Source organism: Engystomops pustulosus, chromosome 3 (assembly GCF_040894005.1).
Source record: "Engystomops pustulosus chromosome 3, aEngPut4.maternal, whole genome shotgun sequence".
In the NCBI taxonomy this organism is placed as follows: Eukaryota; Metazoa; Chordata; class Amphibia; order Anura; family Leptodactylidae; genus Engystomops; species Engystomops pustulosus.
Genome location: NC_092413.1, coordinates 28,663,088 through 28,689,078, shown reverse-complemented (window position 1 = coordinate 28,689,078; position 25,991 = coordinate 28,663,088). Strand labels below are relative to the sequence as shown.

Here is a 25,991-nt window from a genome sequence, read left to right as displayed (position 1 = left end):
TCACACAGCACGCACAACACTACACTACACTCCACTCACACAGCACGCACACCACTACACTACACTCCACTCACACAGCACACACAACACACAACACACAACACTACACTACACTCACACAGCACACACAACACACAACACTACACTACTCTCCACTCACACAGCACGCACAACACTACACTACACTCACACAGCACACACAACACTACACTACACTCCACTCCACTCACACAGCACACACAACACTACACTACACTCCACTCACACAGCACGCACACAACACTACACTACTCTCCACTCACTCACACAGCACACACAACACTACACTACTCTCCACTCACACAGCACACACAACACTACACTACACTCCACTCACACAGCACGCACACAACACTACACTACACTCCACTCACACAGCACACACACCACTACACTACACTCCACTCACACAGCACGCACACCACTACACTCCACTCCACTCACACAGCACGCACACCACTACACTACACTCACACAGCACGCACACCACTACACTACACTCCACTCACACAGCACGCACACCACTACACTCCACTCCACTCACACAGCACGCACACCACTACACTCCACTCCACTCACACAGCACGCACACCACTACACTACACTCACACAGCACGCACACCACTACACTACACTCCACTCACACAGCACGCACACCACTACACTCCACTCACACAGCACGCACTACACTACACTACACTCCACTCACACAGCACGCACTACACTACACTACACTCACACAGCACGCACACCACTACACTACACTCCACTCACACAGCACGCACTACACTACACTACACTCCACTCACACAGCACGCACACCACTACACTACACTCACACAGCACGCACACCACTACACTACACTCACACAGCACGCACACCACTACACTACACTACACTACACTCACACAGCACGCACACCACTACACTACACTACACTACACTCACACAGCACGCACACCACTACACTACACTCCACTCACACAGCACGCACACCACTACACTACACTACACTCCACTCACACAGCACGCACACCACTACACTACACTCCACTCACACAGCACGCACACCACTACACTACACTACACTACACTCACACAGCACGCACACCACTACACTACACTCCACTCACACAGCACGCACACCACTACACTACACTACACTCCACTCACACAGCACGCACACCACTACACTACACTCCACTCACACAGCACGCACACCACTACACTACACTCCACTCACACAGCACGCACACCACTACACTCCACTCACACAGCACGCACACCACTACACTCCACTCCACTCCACTCACACCACTACACTCCACTCCACTCACACAGCACACACACCACTACACTCCACTCACACAGCACACACACCACTACACTACACTCCACTCACACAGCACACACACCACTACACTACACTACACTCACACAGCACACACACCACTACACTACACTCCACTCACACAGCACACACACCACTACACTACACTCCACTCCACTCACACAGCACGCACACCACTACACTACACTCCACTCACACAGCACGCACACCACTACACTACACTCCACTCACACAGCACGCACACCACTACACTACACTCCACTCACACAGCACGCACACCACTACACTACACTCCACTCACACAGCACGCACACCACTACACTACACTCCACTCACACAGCACGCACACCACTACACTACACTCCACTCACACAGCACGCACACCACTACACTACACTCCACTCACACAGCACGCACACCACTACACTACACTCCACTCACACAGCACGCACACCACTACACTACACTCCACTCACACAGCACGCACACCACTACACTACACTCCACTCACACAGCACGCACACCACTACACTCCACTCACACAGCACGCACACCACTACACTACACTCCACTCACACAGCACGCACACCACTACACTACACTCCACTCACACAGCACGCACACCACTACACTCACACAGCACGCACACAGCACACACAGCACACTACACTCACCCGGCCTTGATCTTAAGTCCCGTCGCGGGGACAGCCCCTCTGTCCACATGTCTCCCCTGTGGCCGGTGCTCTCACTCCGGGTCTCTCCGGCACGCCCCTTAGTCACGTGCCCCGCTGAGCGGCCCGGAGCGCGCTGCGATCGCGCTAGTGACATTTCCCTCTTTTGCAGCGCGCGCCGGGCCGCTCAGCCTGTGCGCTACAGGGAATAATTGCCATGCGTTCTTTTACGCATGGCAATTATTTTGGGGGGTAATGGCGCCTCATCACGCGTCTATGACGCGTGGTGAGGCGTTAATGCGACCTCTGTTCACACCTGTGTCTTTATTTCAGCCATAAATAACAGAAGTGTAACAGAAGATAACCTTCCATACGTGAGTGTCTATGGGGAACAGAGGGGGATCAGAAGAGCTTCCGTTCACCTTCCGCTTTTTGTTTCCGTTACAATCTCCCAAAAGGGAAAGTGTAAGGGAAAGCCCCTACACAGGTGTGAACTTAAAACAAAGGGTTTTACTCCTAGGAGCTTTTACAGACCTAGTGCCCAAACTACATCCAAAATCCACTGATTTACCGTGAAGTGCCAGCATGGAATTTTATAAAGTAACTTACTGCTACGTGTTCTACCTGAGGCCACCAATACAGTTGACATAAGGAAGGCAAATTCAAACTATCATTGTAGCTTCTTTCCAGGGCCTCCCTGTACAGGAGGAACGGTGGGTCCTGCAAGAAGACCTCCAAAGATAATGCAGTTCTGTCAAACCCTTCTTACATTCCCCGCAGTTCCAAACAGCCAATAAAGTGTCACTGAAGTAGAGAGCAGCATCTCATAAGTTGAAGTGTTCGGTGAACTCTGTCCTTGGACAATGGTCTGAGTGCCCTCAGAAAGGGCTCCGAGTGCCACCTCTGGCACCCGTGCCATAGGTTCGCCACCACTGTCCTAGGAGCTCACAATTGGACATATAGAGTAAATTCCCTGCTCTAATGAGCTCACAGTGTAATGTCCTTGCTGCTAGAAGACTACAGTCCAATGTACAGGAAATGGTTGAACCTATGAGCTAACAGTCTAATATACAGTATAATGAATATAGTTTACTGTATGCTATTTTCTTGGAGCTAATATACAGTAAATGCCTTGCTTCTAAGAGCTTACAATCCAGTATGCAATTTATGACCTGCTCCTAAAGGGGCTATTTAAGGGAGCTGGGGTCCGTGTTGGGATTAAAATATATATATATATAATATCACAGTATACTGGCTCCTAGGAGCTAATATACAGTAAAGTCTCTGCTCCTATGAGCTCAGTGTAATTTACAGTAAATGCCTTGCTCAATAGAAAACCAATGGTATCCCCCAAGACTTCGGAAGAAAGGAAGAAAGACTATACTCTTAGTGGATGTATAAAAGTTGAGACTTTATTGATATGATGTAGGTAAAACGTAGTACGAAAAAACATAGTACAGAAAACGGACACCAGGGGTAAGGTGCCCGAATGATACAGAATACACAATGCGCTGAATCACAGATGAATTGCAGTCGAAACCCAGGACAATATGAGGAACATTATCATGAAACGCGCGTCGGGGCGTGCAGTCATCCCGGACAGAGGAACCCCAAACCTTTATCACTTGGTAATTCACTATCTTTTAGGAGTCTCGACCATTATTCCCTCAATATACAGGGTATGACATGTATTATACATAGACAGCTCAGAGGTCTTCCTTCTACATTACATACATTGATCTATTGTCCTTGCAAAAAAAACTCTTCATGATAATGTTCCTCATATTGTCCTGGTTTTCGACTGCAATTCATCTGTGATTCAGCGCATTGTGTATTCTGTATCATTCGGGCACCTTTACCCCTGGTGTCCGTTTTCTGTACTGTGTTTTTTCGTACTACGTTTTACCTACATCATATCAATAAAGTCTCAACTTTTATACATCCACTAAGAGTATAGTCTTTCCTCCTTTCTTCCCAAGTCTTGGGGGGTTACCATTGGTTTTATTTGTTTTTTGAGGTATTTGACTAGATGCGTATATCATATTAGGGGTGCCATTTCGGCATAGAGGTGGGGACCCAGCATTACACTTTATGGTATTTTTGTTGCCTTCCCCCTTTTCCCTCCCCTTGCGCTGTGATTCTTATGATGATCTGAGTTACGCTTATATTGAGCGAGTTGAAACAAACAATAAGTCGGGATCTGCCTGTAATCCATCCCTTTGAATCCTATTCCCCTCCTGTTTATTCACTGACTTTAGTCTCATCTTTACAGACACCTCGGGTCCCAACTTTGTGAACTGGAAAAACTGATAGATAAGATGATTATTGCAGAATTCACATCATACGCCCGGACTGACCTGAACAGACCCTTGGAGGAGGATTGTCATGTGATTGAGGAGGTACATGGCGGTAATTTATCCCTTTCCTTTTGTGTGCTGGTTATGTTTCCTTTTCGGCAGACCTTGTTCTCACAAAAAAAAATGGACCTTAGTTAGATCTTTTATTTTTCCTTTTTGCAGAAAAATATTGTTTTATCTTTATGCAAATTAGAGGAGCTACTGGGGGCGTGGCGAAGCCTCCGTAAACTCGAGAGACCAAGGCTTACTCCATGCATCCTGAAGCCCCAGGATATCCCCCTACCTGCTTTGTTTGTTCTGCAGGCCAGCAGCATCACCAACAGACTAATAGGAGCTACTGCACATGCGCAGAACTCACAGCTGCGGTCACTTTGCCATCTGTTGCACAGAGCTCTTCTGACATCGGAGGCGAGCCCAAAGACCAAACTCGCAGCTAGTGGGTGGATATACTGCGGCTTCAAGGGACATGGAGTAGCCTTCGTCTCTGTAGCTCATGAATGCTACTTCACGCCCCTATTGGCCCCTGTAATTCATTTAAATGAAGGTAAAATTCAGCTTTTCTGCAAAAAGACAGTATACAAGATCTAACTAGACAGTGTGAGATGAGGGAGGGGTAGTCTACCTGAGGAGGGTAGCCTACCACAAGAGCTACTTCAGAATGTAGATTCCTAATGGTAGATTTCCTTTAATGGGGTAATTGATCACCTTTCACTAGGATAGGTGATAAATATAAGAATAGAGATCAACTGACACTTGGTATCCCGAGGCTGTGATGTCCTGCCGATAAGACATAGGATTTGCTCAGTTTGGTCCCTTCATAGTGAATGGGGATGATTAGCAGTACCAAACATAGCCACTATGCAGGATACGGGGCTGTACTAAGTAGCTTATGAAAAAGCCACTATTAATGTCCAGACTTCTGTTTCTTGTGACAGCTGATTTGTAAAGGTTGCAGATCTGACGTTAACCATCTCTTAAAGGACATCTACCACCAGGATGAAGGATTGTAAACCAAGCACACTGACATACTATAGTGTGCCCCTCTGTCCCATTCTGCTCTTCTTTTAACTTCTTAGGATGTTATTTTTACGAAAAGAAAAGTTATGCAAATGAGGGGCTTCAGTCTCCTTGGATGTCAATGGATCAATTTTTTTGTGGAAACCAGGGCATAAGAAGCTACAAGAAGGAAAGACCCTGCAAGGTGAAGACACACTATTGTGCTTGGTTTACAATCCTTCATCCTGGTGGTAGATGTCCTGTTTAAAGATTTTTTTTTTTTACTCATCCCATTTCATAAGAACCTGGCCAGGAAACTGGCACTAGATATTCTATGCAATGGTATATTTCTAATACACTGTAGATTCAGAAAGAAGCTGATTAGTGATAGTACGAGGGTTAGGAGGTGTCAAACTCCTGCCAATCAAACACTGATGACTTCTCCTAAAGGCAGATTCACATTCTATGATCAGTCCGTGATCAGAACATGAAAGTGCAGTATTGCGGACTGACCAACACTGCAGGGGACAGAGCTCATCATTATATTATTCCACTGCTGTATATGATCCTACAGTCTTTTATACCTGAAAAAAATTTATAAGATTTCATTCGACAGGAGAGACTTGTCTCATTGGTCTTTGGCCTCTTAAAGCAAAGGAAGTTGGACTTTTTTGAAATCTATGGTGAAGAAATGATGACCAGCGCAAAAAACATCATCAAGCAGGTACTGACCTCATATCCCTGTGATTTGTGGGGGTCCCGTATAATATCCCAGGAACATACCTGGTGCTGTATTACATCGGGATTATATGTGCCATACATGTCGCCATGACCTCATTTTATTTACACATACATATCTAGTGTTTTATTCACACACACTCACTCACTCACTATTCGGCCCCCTTGAACTTTTTTACCTTTCGCCACATTTCAGCCTTCAATCATAAAAATATAAAATTATTTATTTTTGGTGGGAAACAATTGTGAAGTGGACCAAAATTTGGACATCAATGGACAAATTTACTAACCAATGTTGGCCTGGATTTTGAGTCGCCCACAAAATTTATTGATGTAATGTCTTTAAAAAAAACAAAATGAGTCTCAGTATTATGTGTGGCCTCGTGCCTGTATGACCTCCCTATAACGCCTCGGCATGCTCCTGATGAGTCTCAGTAGTGTGTGTGGCCTCCACGTGCCTGTATGACCTCCCTACACACCTCAGCATGCTCCTGATGAGTCACAGTATTGTGTGTGGCCTCCACGTGCCTGTATGACCTCCCTATAAAGCCTCAGCATGCTCCTGATGAGTCTCAGTAGTGTGTGTGGCCTCCTCGTGCCTGTATGACCTCCCAACTACGCCTCGGCATGCTCCTGGTGATTCTCAGTATTGTGTGTGGCCTCCACGTGCCTGTATGACCTCCCAACTACGCCTTGGCATGCTCCTGGTGATTCTCAGTATTGTGTGTGGCCTCCACGTGCCTGTATGACCTCCCTATAAGGCCTTGGCAATGCTCCTGGTGATTCTCAGTATTGTGTGTGGCCTCCTCGTGCCTGTATGACCTCCTTACAACGCCTCGGCATGCTCCTGATGAGGTTGCGGATGGTCTCCTGAGGGATCTTTTCCAAGACCTGGACCGTCTGTGCTGCAATGGGGTGTTGGTGGATGGAGTGAGACATGATGTTCCAGATGTGCTCAATCGTATTCAGGCCTGTGGAACAAGTGATCCAGTCCATAGCTTCAATGCCTTCATCTTACAGGAACTGCTCACACACTCCAGCCACATGAGGTCTAGCGCTGTCCTGCATTAGGAGGAACCCAAGGCCAACGGCACTAGTATATGGTCTCACGGGGTCGGCAGATCTCATCTAGGCAGTCAGGCCACCTCTGATGAACACACCATTACTTACCCACTGCCAAACCGGTCATGCTGAAGGATGTTGCAGGCAGCAGATCACTCACCATGGTGTCTCCAGACTCCATATCACGTCTGTCACATGTGCTCAGTGTGAACCTGCTTACATCTGTGAAGAGCACAGGGTGCAAGGGCGAATTTGCCAAATGTCAGGCGTCCTGCAGGATGTTGGGCTGTGAGCACAACCCCCATATGTGGACGTCTGTTGCCTGGTAGCGCCTCCAGCCTCTGCACACTATACTGACAGACAAACCTTCTGACCCCAACTCACACTGATTAACCACCCTGGATGAGCTGCACTATCTGAGCCACTTGTGTGGGTCGAAGAGACGTTGTACGGAGGTCATACAGGCACGTGGAGGCCACACACAATACTGACTCTCATCGGGAGCACACCGAGGTGTTGTAGGGATACAGGCACGTGGAAGCCACACACACAATACTGAGTCTTGTTTTACAGACATGACATCAAAGTTGGATCAGTCTGTAGTGTGTTTTTCCACTCTAAATTTGTTGACCACTCCAAATCTAGGCCTATATTGGTTAGTAAATTGGATTTCCATTGATTTATTTTTTTTTGGCGACTTTGTTGTTAGCACATTCAGCTTTGTACAGATACACATTCAGTGTATACATACACACTCTCACTCACACACACTAACGCTAGATATGCATAAGAACTACATATATATTGTATATGTAGATCTTATACACATCTAGTGTTATATGGAGTGCTGCTGCTTGCATTGGATTATCTATACACATACATATCTAGACTTCTCATTTCCTGTAAACATACATATCTATATTACATATATACATTTCCAACCTGCTTTATTTCTTGTTTTTTCCATTTTCTAACTTCCTATTTTTGTGTCTGTCTTTTTTTTTTTTTTTTTGTATTCTCAGTGTGTGGTTAGCACAGTCTCCAAAATTGAAGAGATAGATGCTGAGCTTGTAACTAAGTAAGTATACTCTGCAAATATATCATGAATTCCAGAAATATACTGTATCTACCAGTATGATATGGGTAGCATGATCACTTAATGATTGGCATTACAGCCTTGCAGCGCGGGGGACCTGGATTCAAGTCCCAGGGTCAACATCTGCAAAGAGTTTGTATGTTCTCTTTGTTTTCGTGGGTTTCCTCCGGGTCCTCCAGTTTCCTCCCACACTCCAAAACATACTGGTAGGTTGATTAGATTGTGATCCCCATTGGGGATAGGGACCGATTTGTCAAACTTGTTGCAGCGCTCTGTAATCTGTGTGCGCTATATAAATAAAGGAATTATTATTATGATATCAATGTCCAAAGTAAAACAGAAGAATTCAGTATCCCAACGCGTTGCTTATTACTTAGGTTCCATTTTACCGAGTCATTACTTAATGAAATGTAAGCACATCAAACTGCTGCATATTGTAGAGCAAGAGGAGCTGAGCAGATTGATTTTTATTTAATCCCTGTGGATGGATCTACTCAAACATTCACATCTTTACATGTATGGCCATACCAGATCTGTTGTCAATCACTAAATAAGTTCGCCCACTATACTTTACTGAAGTTATACAGAATCTACTACTGGTACTAATTGTGCTTCTCTTTTGACATACACCTTTCTATTTATATAACTTATTGGACACATGAATTTGCGTAGTCCCCTATTAACCATTAAAATGGGGTTTCTATGTTATGGACGCCCCCATGGGCCAGGGTGAGTAAAAAACCACATACTAAGGCTACATTCAGACCACCGTATGGGGTACGTATGTACGGCCGCAAGCTATACATTCCCCCGTAGACGGCAATGGCCGCACGGAGCAATACACTGGGATAAGATAGGACATGTGCTATCCTTGCATGTCAATGGAGAGGGGAGGGGTCACCCCTCCTACTCTCCACCATGGCGGCCTTATGCTCGCCCTGGCCGTAGCCTGCGCTCAGCCTGTTTTACCAAATGAGAGGCCTCCCCAGAATGGGACATCTCTTACATTTCCTAGGGGACTTCACCTCTCCTGTGTTGTCCTTTGGTCCATGGAGCCTCTCATTGGCTGAACAAGGTCCCATTATCCCCCTCCTGAAATTCAGGCCCAAAAACCAGAAGTAGGTGATAAAATGCTCAAACTCTCATCACCTGTCCTATCCATAGATTTTAAGATGTAATGGGGAGGGTATTATATATTGGCATTATCTTTCTTGTAGGATACATGTTAATTGTCGTTTTCTTGCCGCAGGCTCGCTGATCAGATGCGGATGATGAATTTTTCCCAGTGGTTCAATTTGCTGCAAAACATTTTTTCGCAATTTACAATTTTCCTTCAGAGAGTCAAGGTAAGCCGTATGAACACTGTCCCTGATGTCTATAAGAGAACATTGCAGCATAGTAACGTACAAAGAACACACAGCCTTAAACCTCTTCATTGTGTGGTTACATTGCCATATACACCTGGCACACAACACAAGGTTCAAACGCCATCAGGAAAAAAACGTGGTCATTTTTATATTGGTGTTTTCCCCATTTACAACTAGGGTTAATAATAAGATAACAGCGATCACCACAAAAATCTGAAATACGACAAAGTAAAGTGATACATAGCAATCATAATGTAAGCAATAGTGTCCCATTATTTCTTCTAGAGTCAGACTGTGCAAGGACAGTTTTCAGCTTATTTTTTAATTTGCTAGCGGAATAACAGAGGAACAGTACAGCACAGAATATAGCTTGCATTTTATTGTGCAGGGTTACTCTTTTATGGGGAATTTAACTATTTATTTACTGAAAAATCTGGCAGGGGAGGGAGGGGACCTCTTTAAAAGCAATCAACCATCAAAATGCATCATGCTAAACCAGGGACACTTGCACGTAGATCCATCTACTGGTACTATGGTAATTTTATACTTGTTATCCATGGCGTCCTTCCTTCTAAGGCTACATTCACACAGCGAGCGTGCACCGGCGCCCGGGAGAGGTGGAGGGGGTGAGTGGTGCTCACCGCCACCCTTCTCCATAGCGATATGTGGGACACAGCGCCATGTTCCGGAGAAAGATAGGACATGTCCTGTTTTTCTCCCGGCTACGGACTGGGACGGTTCCACACGTGTGTGGCACCATACAGCTCCCGTACAGCGCCACTCACCCCTGCCCCTCTCCATGGCGAACGTCCCCCATACGGCCGTGTGAATGTAGCGTAAATTCAAATTTTAGAATTATGCTTTCAAGCCTTAAGGGCTCTGGGGGGTGGACCCCCTCCATGCTGCAAATTCACAGTCTGTTACACTGTGCAGGAGTGTACATTTCACCCTCCCACTGTTAACTCAAACTTTCTCTCCTGCAGCAATATGAAGTCAGGCAGAGGTAGGGGGAAGTGCTATGAGAGTAGCGGAGGAGACAGCGTTACAGACTGTGAAGATGCCCATGGAGGGGTCTCTGATAACACCCCAGAAATCCTTCCAGCTCATTAGCATAATTGTAAAGTTGATTTTAGTAAGGATAACAAATGCAAGAAGATTACCACAGTCACGGTGCCTGGATCTATGAGTAAGTGTCCCTGGTTTATCATGATGGATTTTGATGGTAGATTTCCTTTAAAGGCTGGTGGGTTTGTGATGATGCCAGTTACAACTCTGTGATGGTGACCCACAAATTGCTTCACATTATGAACTGCGCCCATGCAGCCTATGCAGGGGTCCCCCATGACCTCTCCAAGTGCTTTTTCTTGAGGCCACTTATAAAGCTCTTGTGCATTTAGCTGTCAGTTTATATCAGGTTCCTATTTGTAAGACCCAGAAGCTGACGTACATTTTCCTCAATCCTCTACAACCTCCGCTAGCGTTTCACGATGATATAGATTCATTCAGTATTAGCAATATCTTAACGACCTAGAACCTATACATGTCACATTTTCGGCATTTATTTCATACATAACCTAATGTACACCATTAGAATCTGACTGGCCCATCGGAGAATCAAAGGATCCTCCGGTGGGCCCAGGTTCTGATCAATACCGAATCCCCGAGATATAGCATAAGACAAGTTAATTTTGAGGCTACTACAATCTGGTTAGGCCACAGTCAGACACTGATATACAGGAATATACAGGATCTCTTTGTTATAAATAATTCTGTTTCCTCACAGGCCACGTTAAACGTTATCCGCAGTGTTGTGCTCATGGTCTTGGATAAGAACCAGCGGATCAGAGAAATGGAGGTAACAGCAGCTCAGAGAGGTCTTGCCAGAGAGAGCAATGTGGACAATGTGGCTTACTTGACAATCGACAGCTTGTTTATAAGTGATGCATTCAGTGCAGACGAGCATCCCCCTGCCGCTACCAACACCAACCTACAAAGGAACGCATCACCCAGCAGTAGCGAGCCCTCCGGCAGCGACTCTGTATCTGATCCCGAATGCACTACTGACTCCTCTTCCAGCAAGGATCACACTCTGCCTTCTGTTACCCCAGGGGGAGTGGAAATAATGTGAGTACAATGACACTTTGTAGATATTGCCCTTGTGAAATCATAATCAAAGGCATTGTGTAGGAAGGTTTGTCTTGAAAAATGGCTGAATTATGTTAGTTTCAGGCTGACATCTTTATCTCCATTTCATATGAACGTGTTGGGTGCTTTCTGGTCACTGTTGTGATGTGGTTTTTGTTCTTGCAAGTGAAATATGTTAAATAAATGTGTTTCACGTGTAACAGTGCTCCAAAGAAACAAATGGAAATGGCACAGATTTCTTTTGCAGTTTTGACGTTACTTAAATGGAATCTGTCGTCAGTTTTGACCATAATTAACTAGAGACAGTGCCAATTATAGGCCTTGGAGGGCGCTGTAACCAAACCTGTGTATGTTTAGTAAGTAGCAGCTGGAATACAGATTTGCAGCTCCTTTAAGTGCTCTGGCCGGGACTTTGAGCCTGAAGAGCTTTTTGCTCTTTGCAATGAACTCTTCCACAGCCCCTTCCTTCTAATCTGAATGAATGCTGCAAATGTCCAACCAAAATCCCAATACAGCTCTTACACTTATCAAGAAGGGCTGTGGAGTATCAAAGTGCAACAAGCAGAAAGCTCTTCAGGCTGATAGACCCGTCCTGATCCCTTTCCAGAGCCGCAGACCTGGATTATAACTTCACTTTTTACAGACTTTCGCAGTACTTTGATTATTATTAACTATCCATGCGATCGAGCATCTGTCAATTAAGTACTATTTCTGGCACGTCCAATCACTGAGCATGCCGGAGATAAAGAGTGCTGTGTACTGCTTTGTTCAATTAGTGAGAAAGGACCTGTTGTGGTCCATTAAGTGTGCTGTATGCAGCTGGCGTGCCCACCACTTCAACACTGACATGAAGCAACTGGGATTGCTGGAGTGCAACTTACCCGCTCTCTGCACGGACACTCCAGACACATAGGGACACATTTACCAAGGGTGCGAACACCGCATTTTTGTCGGGTTGCACAAATTTTTTTTTCCAGATCTGCCCTGAATTGTCCCGGGTTTTTGGCGCACACACTCGGATTGTGGCGCATCGGCGCCAGCCATCTTAGTGAATTGCGGCAGACCCGAATCCTTTTCGGGGATTCGAGACGGGTAAGTAAATGTGCCCCATAGTGTAGAAAGCAGATGGTTTTTGCCCAGAGGATGCTGCTTCACGTGAGGAGAGGTGTACAGCACTCCATCCTCTTCTCACTCTGTGGCTCTTTACTCCAGTGGATGGGAGTAAGGAGATAGTGAATGGCTGCTCTTCCTCCTCCTCTCCTGCGCCCTCTTCCTCCTCCTCTCCTCCTCCACTCCTGTGCCCTCATGTAATAGGGTCATGTTAGTGTTAGTCTAAACTCGTCGGCATTCGAAGGAAACTCCTCCCCTGCTTCGATTGAATTGTGTTTCTAAATGTAGTTTGCATTACTTTTTATGATGCAAAGAGTAATCTAGTAAATTTTGTTCAGATGTTATGTATTGATCATATTCTTTCAGTTTAAAGGGAACCTGTCATCAGCAATTGACTTTATAAACCACTACCAGAATATTGTCAAGCTGCGTAACACCTTCTAGTTTTTGTTTCTTTCATGTCCCAGGGTGGTGGCATCATCCAGAAAATCATCTTTGAAGTGAGATGTAAATTAGTTGTATAAAGTCAAGGAGGAGGAGAGTTTAAAATTGAAGCCAGGATGGGGAACTCTGAACCCCTCCTCCTCTGTGATTGACATCATTAATTGGACTTCAGAATATCTGGTTACTGATGTCTCTGAATACAGGACCATCAAGTACAGTGAAGGCGGCTTCCTTAGGAAGAGAGAGCTTGACTTCAGTGTTAAAATCTCCGCTACCTTGTGCTTTGTACACAAATTTACATCTCACTTCACATTACATTTTCTGGATGATGCCTCCACACTGAGTCATGAAAGAAACACGATCTAGAAAGTGTTCAGCTGTTTGGTAACATACTGGTAGTGGTTTATTTGGTCAACTTCTGCTGACAGGTTCCCTTTAAATGGGGATTCCTGGATTTGTTTTAATTACCTATCCTTTGGGTACATAATTTAAAATCAGATCGGCAATAGTCTAATCCCGACCGATTACCTGTTGGAGGCTGTAGAGTTTGTACAAGTACTATGGCTCCTTCAGTTTATCAATCACAGCACCGTACATTGTGCAGTGGCTGTATTTTGGTGTAACAGCTCCAGGCCTTCAGGTTTTCAGAAATGTACAATATTTGGAGGATCAAATTTTTTTTTTTATACAGTCTTTCCACAACTTTGCAAAATGAAAACTTTCACGGCGGCATTGACTTTCCAAAATAAACCCTACATTGGCAGATCATCGCGGGGTTAATGAATCATTAATGGAGCCGCCGATATGACATCTCTCTGCTATTTTCAGCACAGGATCATGCTCATTCATTATTCAAGTTGGTTATTTGCCTCAGCGCCATTCCTACTTTGTGTAATATGACTTTTACATAAGACTTTTACTTTTTACTGGTTGTAAAGGCAAAAAAAAAAAAGTTAAATAATCTTTTTTTTTTTTTTTCCTATTTTCTCTACTTATTAAAGAATGACCGAGGATATAAAGTTAACAGACCTGGAACTTGGTAAAATTGCGAACAATATACAGGAGCTTCTGTACAACGCCTCAGACATCTGTCACGACCGCTGCGTTAAGTTCCTACTGGCGAGAGCCAAGGTATGTGCTACATTGTCAGTTAATGGGGGAATTACCCAGACAATTACCCAGGCCACCCCTGCGTGGCTGGATTCTGAAAACAGAAGGTTGCAGGTTGTTTTTGCAGCTCTTGACAGGACTACCAGCATGAAGAGCTTTCTGCTGTTTGTAATGAACTGGTCCACAGCTCCCCTCCCCTCTGGTTTGATTGACTGATGTAAGTATCCAACCAAAATCCTGATACATCTCCTGCTCATAGCAGAGGGGATGGGCTTTGGAGCAGCACAGAGCTGAAAGCTCTTCAGAACCCTTACAAGAGCTGCAGAGCTGTATAAGAACTGCACTTTTCACAGTCCTGCTACTAACAACATACAGAAGGGTATGACTACACATATCTCCAGGGCCAATCCCTAATATCTGATGATGGATTCCCACACACATTGGATAAGTGAACTAGTCGGGTGGGTTTAATGTTTAAGATCAAGTGGGGATGCTAATATCTCTCAAAGATAGATGTCAGGAGAAATGAAGAGACATTTAGATTTACACATGCCACAATAAGACCCTGCCAGAATAATTTAGCGCTGGCTTGTCTCATTCTCTGAATATGAATATGGAAGGACACTTACGTGGAGATCGGGTATGGCCGCCATTACTTGATAAAATAAGTGGTGTGCATATAGGTAAATTACTATATAACTTGTGGTGCATTAAGGAGTTAAAATTAAGAAAATGGGGTCCTGAGTCACACATCTGACCCAGATGATTGCACGTTGAGCAGTAAGTGTCTTACTGCTGTGTGACTTGTAGGTATAGTTCAGGAACAACCATAGGTGTAATGAGGGGCTGACTCGCCTGTTCTTAGCACAGTTTGCTGCTTGTTCCTGGCAGATTTCTATGTTTAGGAAGAACGCACAGCGGTGTTTGACTGTGTTCATAAAAGCAGGGGATTTGGAGCTTTGTATCAGAAATACTGCAAAAAAAAGAAAAAAAGTGCCCCTGGAAGAGAATAATTGATGAATTCTGTCCGCCTGCGGCTACCACAAGGGGGAGCTCTCTTTATTAAAAATTTATACAAGTCTTTTTTTAAGAAGCTGAAGGTTTTTAGACATCTTAATAGGCAGTGTTTGTATATATATCAACACTAGAAGAAGGTTTTATTGTACCCATCCAGATATTATATTCCTTCCCTCGTTCTTCTAGGATGGCTTTCTTGAGAAACTTAACTCTTCCGAATTTGTGTCCTTGTCCCGATCAGTGGAAGTGTTTGTGCAGGACACAGAGAAAATCTGTGGTAGGAAAAGCATGTCTCTCCGAGGGGCCCTCCAGAGCCAGGCCAATAAATTTGTGAACCGCTTCCATGACGAAAGGAAAACCAAACTCAGGTATACATGTCTGCGTAATGCTGCCATCACTGTAAAAAAAATAGAAGATTACGTATTGTCTCAGACAATATATGATGGAGACGATCATTAAATAATGTGTACAACATCCAAAAGTGGTGGAGGTCTGAATGACCCGTCACAAAAGCTGGGATCCCATTCTTACTAATGAATGGAGCGGGCGGTCGAGCATGCCTACTACCATTCTATACAATGTCAATGGGTGTGTCAGACATTGCCCAGTACAGCGCTCTGGTATCTACGACACTCTCGTTTAACATCTTTGAACGCGTCCAAGATATCTGACCACTATGCTTATCGACCTGTTATCTCTTAGACATTGAATGGAGTGATAGTCTGCGGGCGCCACCTGATAGTCTGCGGGCGCCACCTGATAGTCTGCGGGCGCCACCTGATAGTCTGCGGGCGCCACCTGATAGTCTGCGGGCGCCACCTGATAGTCTGCGGGCGCCACCTGATAGTCTGCGGGCGCCACCTGATAGTCTGCGGGCGCCACCTGATAGTCTGCGGGCGCCACCTGATAGTCTGCGGGCGCCACCTGATAGTCTGCGGGCGCCACCTGATAGTCTACATAATACACTGTAGGACCACCATAAGCCCCCCGGTATCTAATATGGATATTTTATCCCTTACTGATGTTTTGGGGTCCTCTAGTACTGCTGGTAGAGAACATATACACAGATAAACCTTCCTGATATCTGTTCTTCTCTCCTCAGCCTTCTGCTGGATAATGAGCGCTGGAAACAGGCCGACGTCCCCGCAGAATTTCAGGACTTGGTTGACTCCATAACAGATGGCAAAATAATTTTACCTGAGAGGAAATCTGGATGTGAGTCGGTATTTAATAATTCAGCGTATGTCATACAATTAGCATAGAGGCAGCGCCGAGCTATGGTTAATATTTGTCTAATGGCTCCGGCGGCAGGGAATACATTATGGAAATGAGACGGGTAATTACCTCCATAATCATGTTTCTCATATTTATATACTTCATATAGAACTAGGGACATCGGAAACGGCAGAGTTTGTGCTGTGACTGTCCAGCCACTATAGCCAGAATAGATCCCGAAGGGTCTACATATTGAATTCTTATATATACAGGCAGTCCCCTACTTAAGGACACCTGACTTACAGACGAGCCCTAGTTAAAGTCGGATCCCTCTGCCCACTGTGACCTCTGGTGAAGCTCTCTGGATGCTTTACTACAGTCCCAGACTGCAATGACCAGATGTTAGGTGTCTGTAATGAATTTTTATTGATAATCCTCGGTCCCATTACTGCAAAAAAAATGTTAAAACTCCTACTGGGACAAAAAAATTTTTTGTCTGGAGCTACAATTATAAAATATACAGTTTCGACTTACATACAAGTTCAACTTAAGTACAAACCCAGGAAACCTATCTTGTATGTAACCTGGGGAATATATATATATATATATATATATATATATATATATATATATATATATATATATATATATTATATATAATATTTTATTTATTTATTTTTTCATTATCAGTAACTCTGTACAACCCTTAGAACTTCTTACAGACCGGAAGAGACCTAGAAGTGCTGGATCCATGCATGAGCCTCTAGAGGGAGCTAATTTTACGTAGAATTGTGAACAGCATACAAAGAGCTCCCTCTAGTGGTGGCTGCAGGAAAGCAATTACATTTGTTTGTTGCGTTAAAAGAACTAAAAGTGTGTCTAGAAGATGAACAAACCATATTATGGGCAAGACATTTGGATGCTTCAATATCAAAGCCTTCTTGGCCCACTCTGTATACATTTCCATAAGCCTCCACGGTGCTGTATGCTTCTTATATAGAGGACAGATTACCTACAACATTCTCATATTTCATCCTCAGGTGTAGAAGAGCGGAAACCCTCAGATTTTCTCACCGTTGAAGGGCAGAAGTACGCAGTAGTGGGGTACGCGGCCTTTTGGTTTTTTTTTTTTTTTTTTTTTTAGATTAATTTCTTTGTCATATTTTACACATCCCGCTCATATACTCTGGTTTTCTCACAGAACCGTCCTGATTCTGATCAGAATAATTCTGGAGTATTGCAGCTGTGTGGACGACATCCCCTCCATCACCACGGACATGCTCACCCGTCTGTCTGAGCTCTTGAAGGTAGTTCTGTCAGATCCTCTGTGTATAGAGCATTATGGAAAGTATGGAAAGCAGACATTCAGGTTTCCCAAAGTCCTGGAAATCTCCTTTCTTATATCAAACAAATATATCTATCAACCTGATTTACCTTGGTGTAGGATATTGTTAGCTAATTGGTTTGCACAACCTTCTTTTCTCTGTAGAATATTACATTTTTATTAGCAAAAAGTGCAGATAACCTTTAAAGGGGTTGTCCAGAGGTAGAAAGAAAAATGGCGGCTTTCTTCCAAATTCAGCTGCACCCCTGACCATGGTTAGTGCCGGGATTGCAGCTCAGCTTTATGGAGATGAATAGAGCTTAGTCGCAATACCACACACACCCCATGTCAGGTATGGAGCTGTTTTTGGAGGTAAGCAGCCATGTTTTTTTTCAACCTTTGGACAATCCCTTTAACTATGTTGACGGACGACTCGACAAAGCTTTTTTTTTTTTTTTTTCCCTTCAGTACTTCAACTCGCGTAGTTGTCAGCTGGTGCTGGGGGCCGGGGCTCTTCAAGTCGTGGGATTAAAGACAATAACTACAAAAAACTTGGGTAAGTTGTTATTCAATAATCTTCCATATATACAAGATATTTGGCTTGTTTTGCGCCAAAATGTAATTGTGGTTATAGAGTCAGGTCTGTTCTGCAGGGGGAAGCAGGGACTCCTTCTATCACATACCACTCCCCAGCACTGTGTCTGTGTTATTCTGCACAGCCCGGACCCCGGTGCTCTGATTCTGGTCTAATGACCAAAACTTCTAATGGTGTCATAATTAGGAGTGGAACCTAAATGCTGAAATGTAGAATGGAAAGATTTCTCTTATATATATCAACTGAGCTGAGAGAAATCTTTCCATTCTACATTTCAGCATTTAGGGTCCACTCCTAATTATGACTCCATTAGAAGTTTTGGTATATATGTATAGGGTGACACAGAACGTGACATGTAAAATGTAAAAAAGTCACCCTCTGTATTTCCCCTTCATCCTCACAGACTGTAAGCTCTTGCGAGCAAGATGGAACTCCTATTGTTCCATCCAATTATGTTATGTATTATTTTATTTGTATATAGCGCTATATAATCTTTTTTATTATTATTATGATCAGTACGGTGGTTAGCACTACAGCCTTGCAGCGCTGGGGTCCTGGGTTCAAGTCCCATCCAGGTCAACATCTGCAAAGAGTTTGTATGTTCTCTCCATGTTTTCATGGGTTTCCTCCGGTTTCCTCCCACACTCCAAAACATACTGGTAGGTTGATTAGATTGAGAGCCCATTGGGGACAGGGACTGATTGGGCAAACTCTGTGCAGCGCTGCGTAAACTGTGTGCTATATATAAATAAAAGAATTATTATTATGATCATGTGAATCACTTTCTTAAAGGGGCTGGCCTTTTATAGAAAAACTGTACCAGGGTAAGTATAAGACCCTAATGGGGTAATCCATATTATAGTTACTTGGTAACCGCAAGTCCTCGGTGACCCCCAGGCAGAAGGACTTGGGACTTCCTGTGCTGTCTTATGTCCTGCTGACTTCTGACAGATGGAGGGGACCGTGCAGTCATCACTCTCTGCATGTCCTATCCACCATACCACTCCCAAATCAGACGTTGGAGTGTTGTACAGATGTTTTGACACCCCCCAACTACTGGCATGGGAGTAGTCATGATGGACGGGGCCATGCAAATAGTAATGACTTCACTACCCCCCATCAATTCCACCAGCAAGACATGTGACATCACAGGAAGTCCAGAGTCCTGCTCCCGGTGTCACGTGACCCACAGCTCCCAACAATCTTTACCAGGATAAGAAAAATATGGATGACCATATTAGGGTCTTGTACTTACCTCAGTAAAGTTTTGTGTAAGTGGCCAGCCCCTATGAGACCAGGGAGTATTCTGGCGTGTAATGCTCATACTGTTTATTTTGCAGCGTTATCCTCACGTTGCCTGCAGCTCATCGTACACTACATTCCTATTATAAGGGCGCACTTTGAGGCTCGCATGCAGCCTAAGCAGTACAGCATGCTCCGCCAGTTTGATCACATCACTAAGGTAAGGATTGCCATATACAGTCCACTGGAAACGTATGGCTCCATAGCTACAACCTACCTCCTTATAGATTTGCTTCTCTGAGACATCCAAAATATAAAGAGGAATAGGAGCACAAGTGGAGCCCTCTGGGTAGCTCAGAGCACTGGGCAAACATTCTGGCTGCTCTATAAGTAGTATATAACGCCTGATGAAGGGAGGGCGATTATAGTTTTTGACTGGGTGTGGGGGGTGTATGTGAACTTTAAAGGGTAATTCCTATTGCAGCAAATAAATGTTATTGTTTGAATAATGAAACGTTATACAATTTTCCAATCTGCTTTCTGAATCAATTCCTCACCGTCCTCTAGGGCCGCGGTCACACGTTCGGTTAGCAGTCCGTTCATAATGCGACGTTAGCGCACAGGGGGCGGGCCTTGGCCGATCGCATATGCGTTTCTAGTGAAACACATTTGCGATTTGGCCGAAGCCCGCCCCCTGTTCGCTAACGTCGCATTATGAACGGACTGCTAGCCGAATGTGTGACCGCGGCCTAGATCTCTGCTTGCTGTCTTATAAAAATCTTCATTGTTTGCATTGTTCATTTCCAGCGGACATGATCACAAGGTGCGCGGCTCGTTAAAACACACAGCTCTGATTACGCTCTCATTTTAACGAGCAGTGCGCCTGTGTGACCATGGTCAGATTTCTGTCCCCTGGAAGAACACAACGAGAATTTCTATGGCATGACAGCAAGCAGAGATCTAGAAAACTCTTAGGAATTGATACAGAATGTATATTGGAAAATTGTATAATTTCTCAACATACAAACAATAACATTAATTTGCTGAAATGGGAACACCCCGTGTCCTGGTTTCCTATCCTGATATTAATCTGTATGCTTTTTCTGCCTTTTAACAGGACTACAATGACCACATAGCGGAAATTTCTGCCAAATTGGTGTCCATAATGGATTCTTTATTTGAGAAGCTTTTGTCGAAGGTAACTGCCGACAATAGAAGTAAATGCCAAGTCTATGGCAATTTACAGATTTACAAACTTGTTTTGTGCCAGAAAAAAAGTGCTCTTTTTTTTACAGTATTAAAAAGAGACAGAAAGGTGCGGTTTGGCAAATTGATATCTGCACGCCTGAGATTACCCCCTTATAATAAGAGAGAGAATACAGATGATCCAAGTGTGCCAAATGCTAAGTCTTCAGACTGTAATGCCTCGTTTGTCTAGATTTTTCCATATCATAGTTTATACGGTTGAAAAAAGACACATGTCCATTAAGTTCAACCAAGGAAGGCAAGGAATAGCATGAAGAAGGGATATAGGGGAAACAATTCTATATAACATAACCATCATTATTTAGATGTAAAAAGGCTCTAGACTCTTCTTGAAGCTCTCTGCTGTTCCTGCTGTGACCAGCGCCTGAGGCAGGCTATTCCACAGATACACATTCCTCATAACCAAGACCCTCCATACCCCTTATCATTTTTGTGTCTCTACGTTGAACCCTCTCCAGCTCCAGGGCATCATTTTTATGGACCGGAGCCCAGAACTGGACAGCATATTCCAGGTGAGGCCGAACCAATGCCTTGTATAGTGGTAATATTACATCCCTATCCCAAAAGTCCATACCACTGCTGATACATGACAAGATCTTGCTGGCTTTAGAGGCAGCTGATTGACAATGGAGGCTTTTATTTAATTTATGATCTATTACCCCCAGGTCCTTCTCAACAAGGGACTCTCCCAGATTTACTCCCCCAAGGACATATCTTACATGTGGATTATTAGCCCCGAGGTGCATAACCTTACATTTATCCAAATTGAACTTCATTTGCCAAGTGGATGAGCAAACATTCAGTTTGTCCAAGTCACCTGCAGCCTGTAAGCATCCTCCATAGACTGTTTTATGTAACCCATGAGTAGCAGAGAACTATATTCTACTAATAAATATTACATTTTTCTGTTCATATCAGCCAAAATAGTGCAATTAAAAAAAAAAAATAAAAATTGGCGCCCCCTGGTGTTCTCTATTCAGAACGCCAACCTCATGTGTCCAGCTGTGCTCAGATACAGCCATCACCAGTATTCTGCTTCTTTTTTTTTTTTTAAATCAACAATAGTTTATTAAAGGGCATTTGGAGATGCAATGCACATGGCAGATACAGCAGGACCCCACATAAAAGGGAAAAATACAGAGAACAACGCACGGTTATAAAGTATGCAGACTCGGTCCGCAACCATCGCCGGATCAACTCCACGGCAAAGAGAAGAAAAGAACATGTAGAAACGTCCAGCATGTTTATAACCATATATGTGCAGAGTGAACTACCAGGAGGAGATAGAGCCTGGGGTCATCAGGGACAACCACTCTCATTATTTCAAAAATTTGTGAACCTGTTCCCAGAACCCTCTAACCACGGGGTAGGACCATATTAAAAGAAAGAAGGTTCCTGAGGAGAGGTGTCTGGGAAACATAGGGCGAAATTTTCTCACCCTACAAGTAGTTAGGTTTGCTTGATGGAGTATATATACCTATAGATTGGGGGGGACCAACTTGGGTGAAGAGAGGGCAAGATCCCACTCCTCGTTCGTTAGGGGACCAACAAGTGAGATGTCCCTCTGGTGCTCTGGTCCCCCCACCCTCCAAATAGAAGATGCTCAGGTGAAGTATGTAGACTAGAATAGGGGATCATGAGAAGTGCCATGGTGCCTGGTTTTTCAAGGTGGAACATCCAAGGAAAGTGGGACAGCTGGGCCTCCCATTAATATAGCTTGAAATTGAGAAGCCCCCTATTCCCAGGAGCAAAACATAGGCTATGCAACTATGAAGCTTCTCCGACCATTCCAGAACCATTTTGACTAAGTAGACACAAGCAGGAAGGGATAGGAAAAGTTTGGACCATGCCCCCGTGTGCTGACAGACCAGTAGGAGGAATATATTCAGCAGATAGTAGTCCACAGTATTCTGCTCCTTACTCTCCTGCACAATAAGACGACTGTACAAGAGACACATTGGTCACTCCTGCGGTGCGCTCCTTGTCTAGCAGAACGTGACGAGACCCTTACATTGTGTTTCTTTCTTGCAGTACGAGGTGAAGGCCCCCGTTCCCTCAATGTGCTTTAGAAATATCTGCAAGCAAATGGCTAAAATGCACGAAGCGATTTATGATTTGCTCCCGGAGGAACAAACACAGGTACTTTTTTTTTTTTTTCTTGTGGTTCTTCCAAGTTCCCATAAAGATAGATGTGGGTCCCACCTCTGGTAGTCACAACTCTCTCAAGAATGGGGGTCCTCTGATGTGAATGGGGCGTGGTGCTCTGTATACAACTCTTTGGGATATCCACACCTTATTCTGGGTCTCCTAAAGAGTTAGAGAGCGGCACCCATGAGCAGGCAATGGGGGAGGGTGGGGGGCAATATTGGGGTAGGAACTGCATCTATTGGGTATAATAGATGTCATCTGTGGATATGTTACCCACATTTATATAATAGCACTGTGAGTTTAATTTCAGGAAAAAAAAGATCTTATTTCCTGCAATATGAGTATTAATTTTATTTTTGGACATTCCCTTCAAGCCAGTAATGCTAATTACACGTCTATCTGCCAGACCCCTCAGTTTTGGGCATGGAGCGCTACTGGTGCTCCCCATATGGCTGATGTTGGGGGATGAGGATGGGGCAGTCGGTGGTAATCTGAAGATCCCAGAGGTGTATGATGGTTTCCCCATGGTCATACACCAGGTTCTTTACACAGACCTTTATCTGCTATCGGTTAACTTATGTTTCACTGATCTCTACAGTATCTAACATGTAGAACTGGATTTGGTTAGTTATTCCACTTTTCACAAGTGTGGAATATACAATTACGAGAATTACTATACACAGGATAGGGCCTAACTTGTTGATCGGTGAGGGGGTCACAGTAATGACACCCCCAAGATCACGAAAACAAGGGGCCCTATGAGGTCCCTCGTACCTCAGTCAGACACCCACACATGACCGTGTTCTGCTTAATCTATCTCTGTGGAGCTGACGGAGATCACCAAGCGTGGCGCTCGGCAATTTCCATCAGCTCAGTTGAGCTGTATGTAGCAGAACAGTCATGCGCGACCCTCTGCTCCATTACTCTCATAGAGCGGAAAGGGGTCTGACTGAGGTACATGGGACCCCTAGCCCCTGGCTGATCTGCAGCCGTCTCATCACTGAGACCCCCATTGATCAGCAAGTTAAGCTCTGTCCTATGGATAGGGCCTAACTTGAAATTGTGGGAAAACCCATTTGAAGGAAACTTACCATCAAAATCAGGCTTTATTAAACCAGGGACAGTTACTCATAGATCCGGGCCCCATGACTGTAGTAATATTCTTGTATTTTCTAAAATCAACTATTATAATTATGCTAATGAGCCTGAAGAGCTGAGTTGCCTTACCTGAGAGCCCCTTTGTGCTCACACAGTGGTAAAGGGAAGTGCTCCTGCACAGTGTAACAGCCAAAGAAGCTACACCACAGAGGGTCTCTGGTAACCACTCCTAGAGCCCTTCTGGCTTAGTAGCATAGTTTTAAAAGTTAATTTCCAAAGGAAACAAATATAAATTACCGTTGCGGTGCCTGGATCTACAAGTAAGTGTCTCTGGTTTATTTTGATGGAAGATTTCCTTTAATAATCCACAGATTGTCTGGCTTGTTCCATTGCTCTCTTCATTATTTCTTCCCATATCTCAGCACCACACTGATATTGTTGTCTTCATGCAGAGTCTGTTCCTCCGAATTAATACGAGCTGCAGACGCCACTTAAAGAATCAGCTGTGTCACCTAAATGTCACAAATGATGGAGGTCCCCAGCACGGGTGAGTGTGCGCTCTGCAGCACGTGTGCACTATATACAGTGTGTATGGATAATACATACATCATATTCATGGGGGTGAAGTCTTTACCCAATGTCATAAGGAATCTGCTGCCGTAAGTGGTGGTAATGAACTGGTCCCCAAACTTTTTGTATTTGGTGAACGGCTGCACCCAAATGGCTGGACCGGAAAAATGGTGTGTGTGCCCAGCAAATACCTCATATCTAACCCCAACCCATATATTGTGTCATTTACTGTAGCCGCCGATCTTAAATGCCCTTTTTTCTGTATCCCCCCCTTATAGTTCCCCTTATTGACTTAAGTATAAGCCTAGTGTGGGAAATGTCCAACAGCCTCCCCTGATTAATAAAATGTTCAAAGCAGAGCCTCCCACAGTAATGATGTCCCCACGGCGGCCCCCACTGTAATATCCCTTGCCCCACCCCCTTAAAAAATAAAATTCTGTGTACTTTCCCCCGGGGGTTCCTCTTTTCCCCGCGTCTCCCAGCAGACGGCCAGAGGCAGGTCTATGTGCGCTGCCAGTGCGCACACACTGTGACGCGGTTGTGTAGTGATTGTGTCTGCACATAGACGCGCCTCTGGTCTGCCTGGAAGCTGCGGGGAGAAGAGGCGTGCCGGAGGTGAGTACACAGCTTTCTGTTATAAGCTCTTTTGGCTGTGGCACAGGACCCGGTGCTCCTGGTGCTTTAATGGAACAAAATACCAGACAGATGATTATGAGAAATGTGATGATAATGAGGCGGATGTAATAATTCATACATCTCCCTGACCACGGTTTACTTTCCACTTGCAGGATGGTGGCGGCAGATATCGCCTTCTACACTGGAAACGTCCAAGCTCTAAAGGGTCTTAAAGATTTGGACCTCAATATGGGAGAAATTTGGGAGCAGAAAAGGTGATGTCTAACCAAAAAAAAAAAAAAAAAAAAAGACACTGATCCCCCAAGTCTCTTGTATGTGTATGACTGGAGGTGTTATACACAAGACCTTAATGTTATATCCCAAAGTCGGGGGCTGGGAGATGTTGGTTTGCGG

At 44.5% G+C, this 25,991-nt stretch overlaps 1 protein-coding gene across 1 annotated transcript in view; it reads left to right on the top strand.

Moving 5' to 3' along the window:
• Positions 1–25,916, top strand: part of VPS54 (VPS54 subunit of GARP complex) — a 47,399-nt gene extending 21,483 nt beyond the window's left edge. Inside the window, exons 8-23 of the mRNA XM_072140387.1 lie at positions 4,335–4,461; positions 6,032–6,139; positions 8,238–8,293; positions 9,561–9,657; positions 11,462–11,802; positions 14,379–14,508; positions 15,691–15,872; positions 16,607–16,719; positions 17,760–17,823; positions 17,921–18,026; positions 18,512–18,599; positions 19,979–20,100; positions 20,998–21,078; positions 23,178–23,285; positions 24,845–24,939; positions 25,751–25,916. Coding sequence (XP_071996488.1) covers positions 4,335–4,461; positions 6,032–6,139; positions 8,238–8,293; positions 9,561–9,657; positions 11,462–11,802; positions 14,379–14,508; positions 15,691–15,872; positions 16,607–16,719; positions 17,760–17,823; positions 17,921–18,026; positions 18,512–18,599; positions 19,979–20,100; positions 20,998–21,078; positions 23,178–23,285; positions 24,845–24,939; positions 25,751–25,856 — 1,924 coding nt within the window. The 3' untranslated portion in view covers positions 25,857–25,916. The remainder of the gene's footprint in view (positions 1–4,334; positions 4,462–6,031; positions 6,140–8,237; positions 8,294–9,560; positions 9,658–11,461; positions 11,803–14,378; positions 14,509–15,690; positions 15,873–16,606; positions 16,720–17,759; positions 17,824–17,920; positions 18,027–18,511; positions 18,600–19,978; positions 20,101–20,997; positions 21,079–23,177; positions 23,286–24,844; positions 24,940–25,750) is intronic.
• Positions 25,917–25,991: the final 75 nt, after the last annotated feature.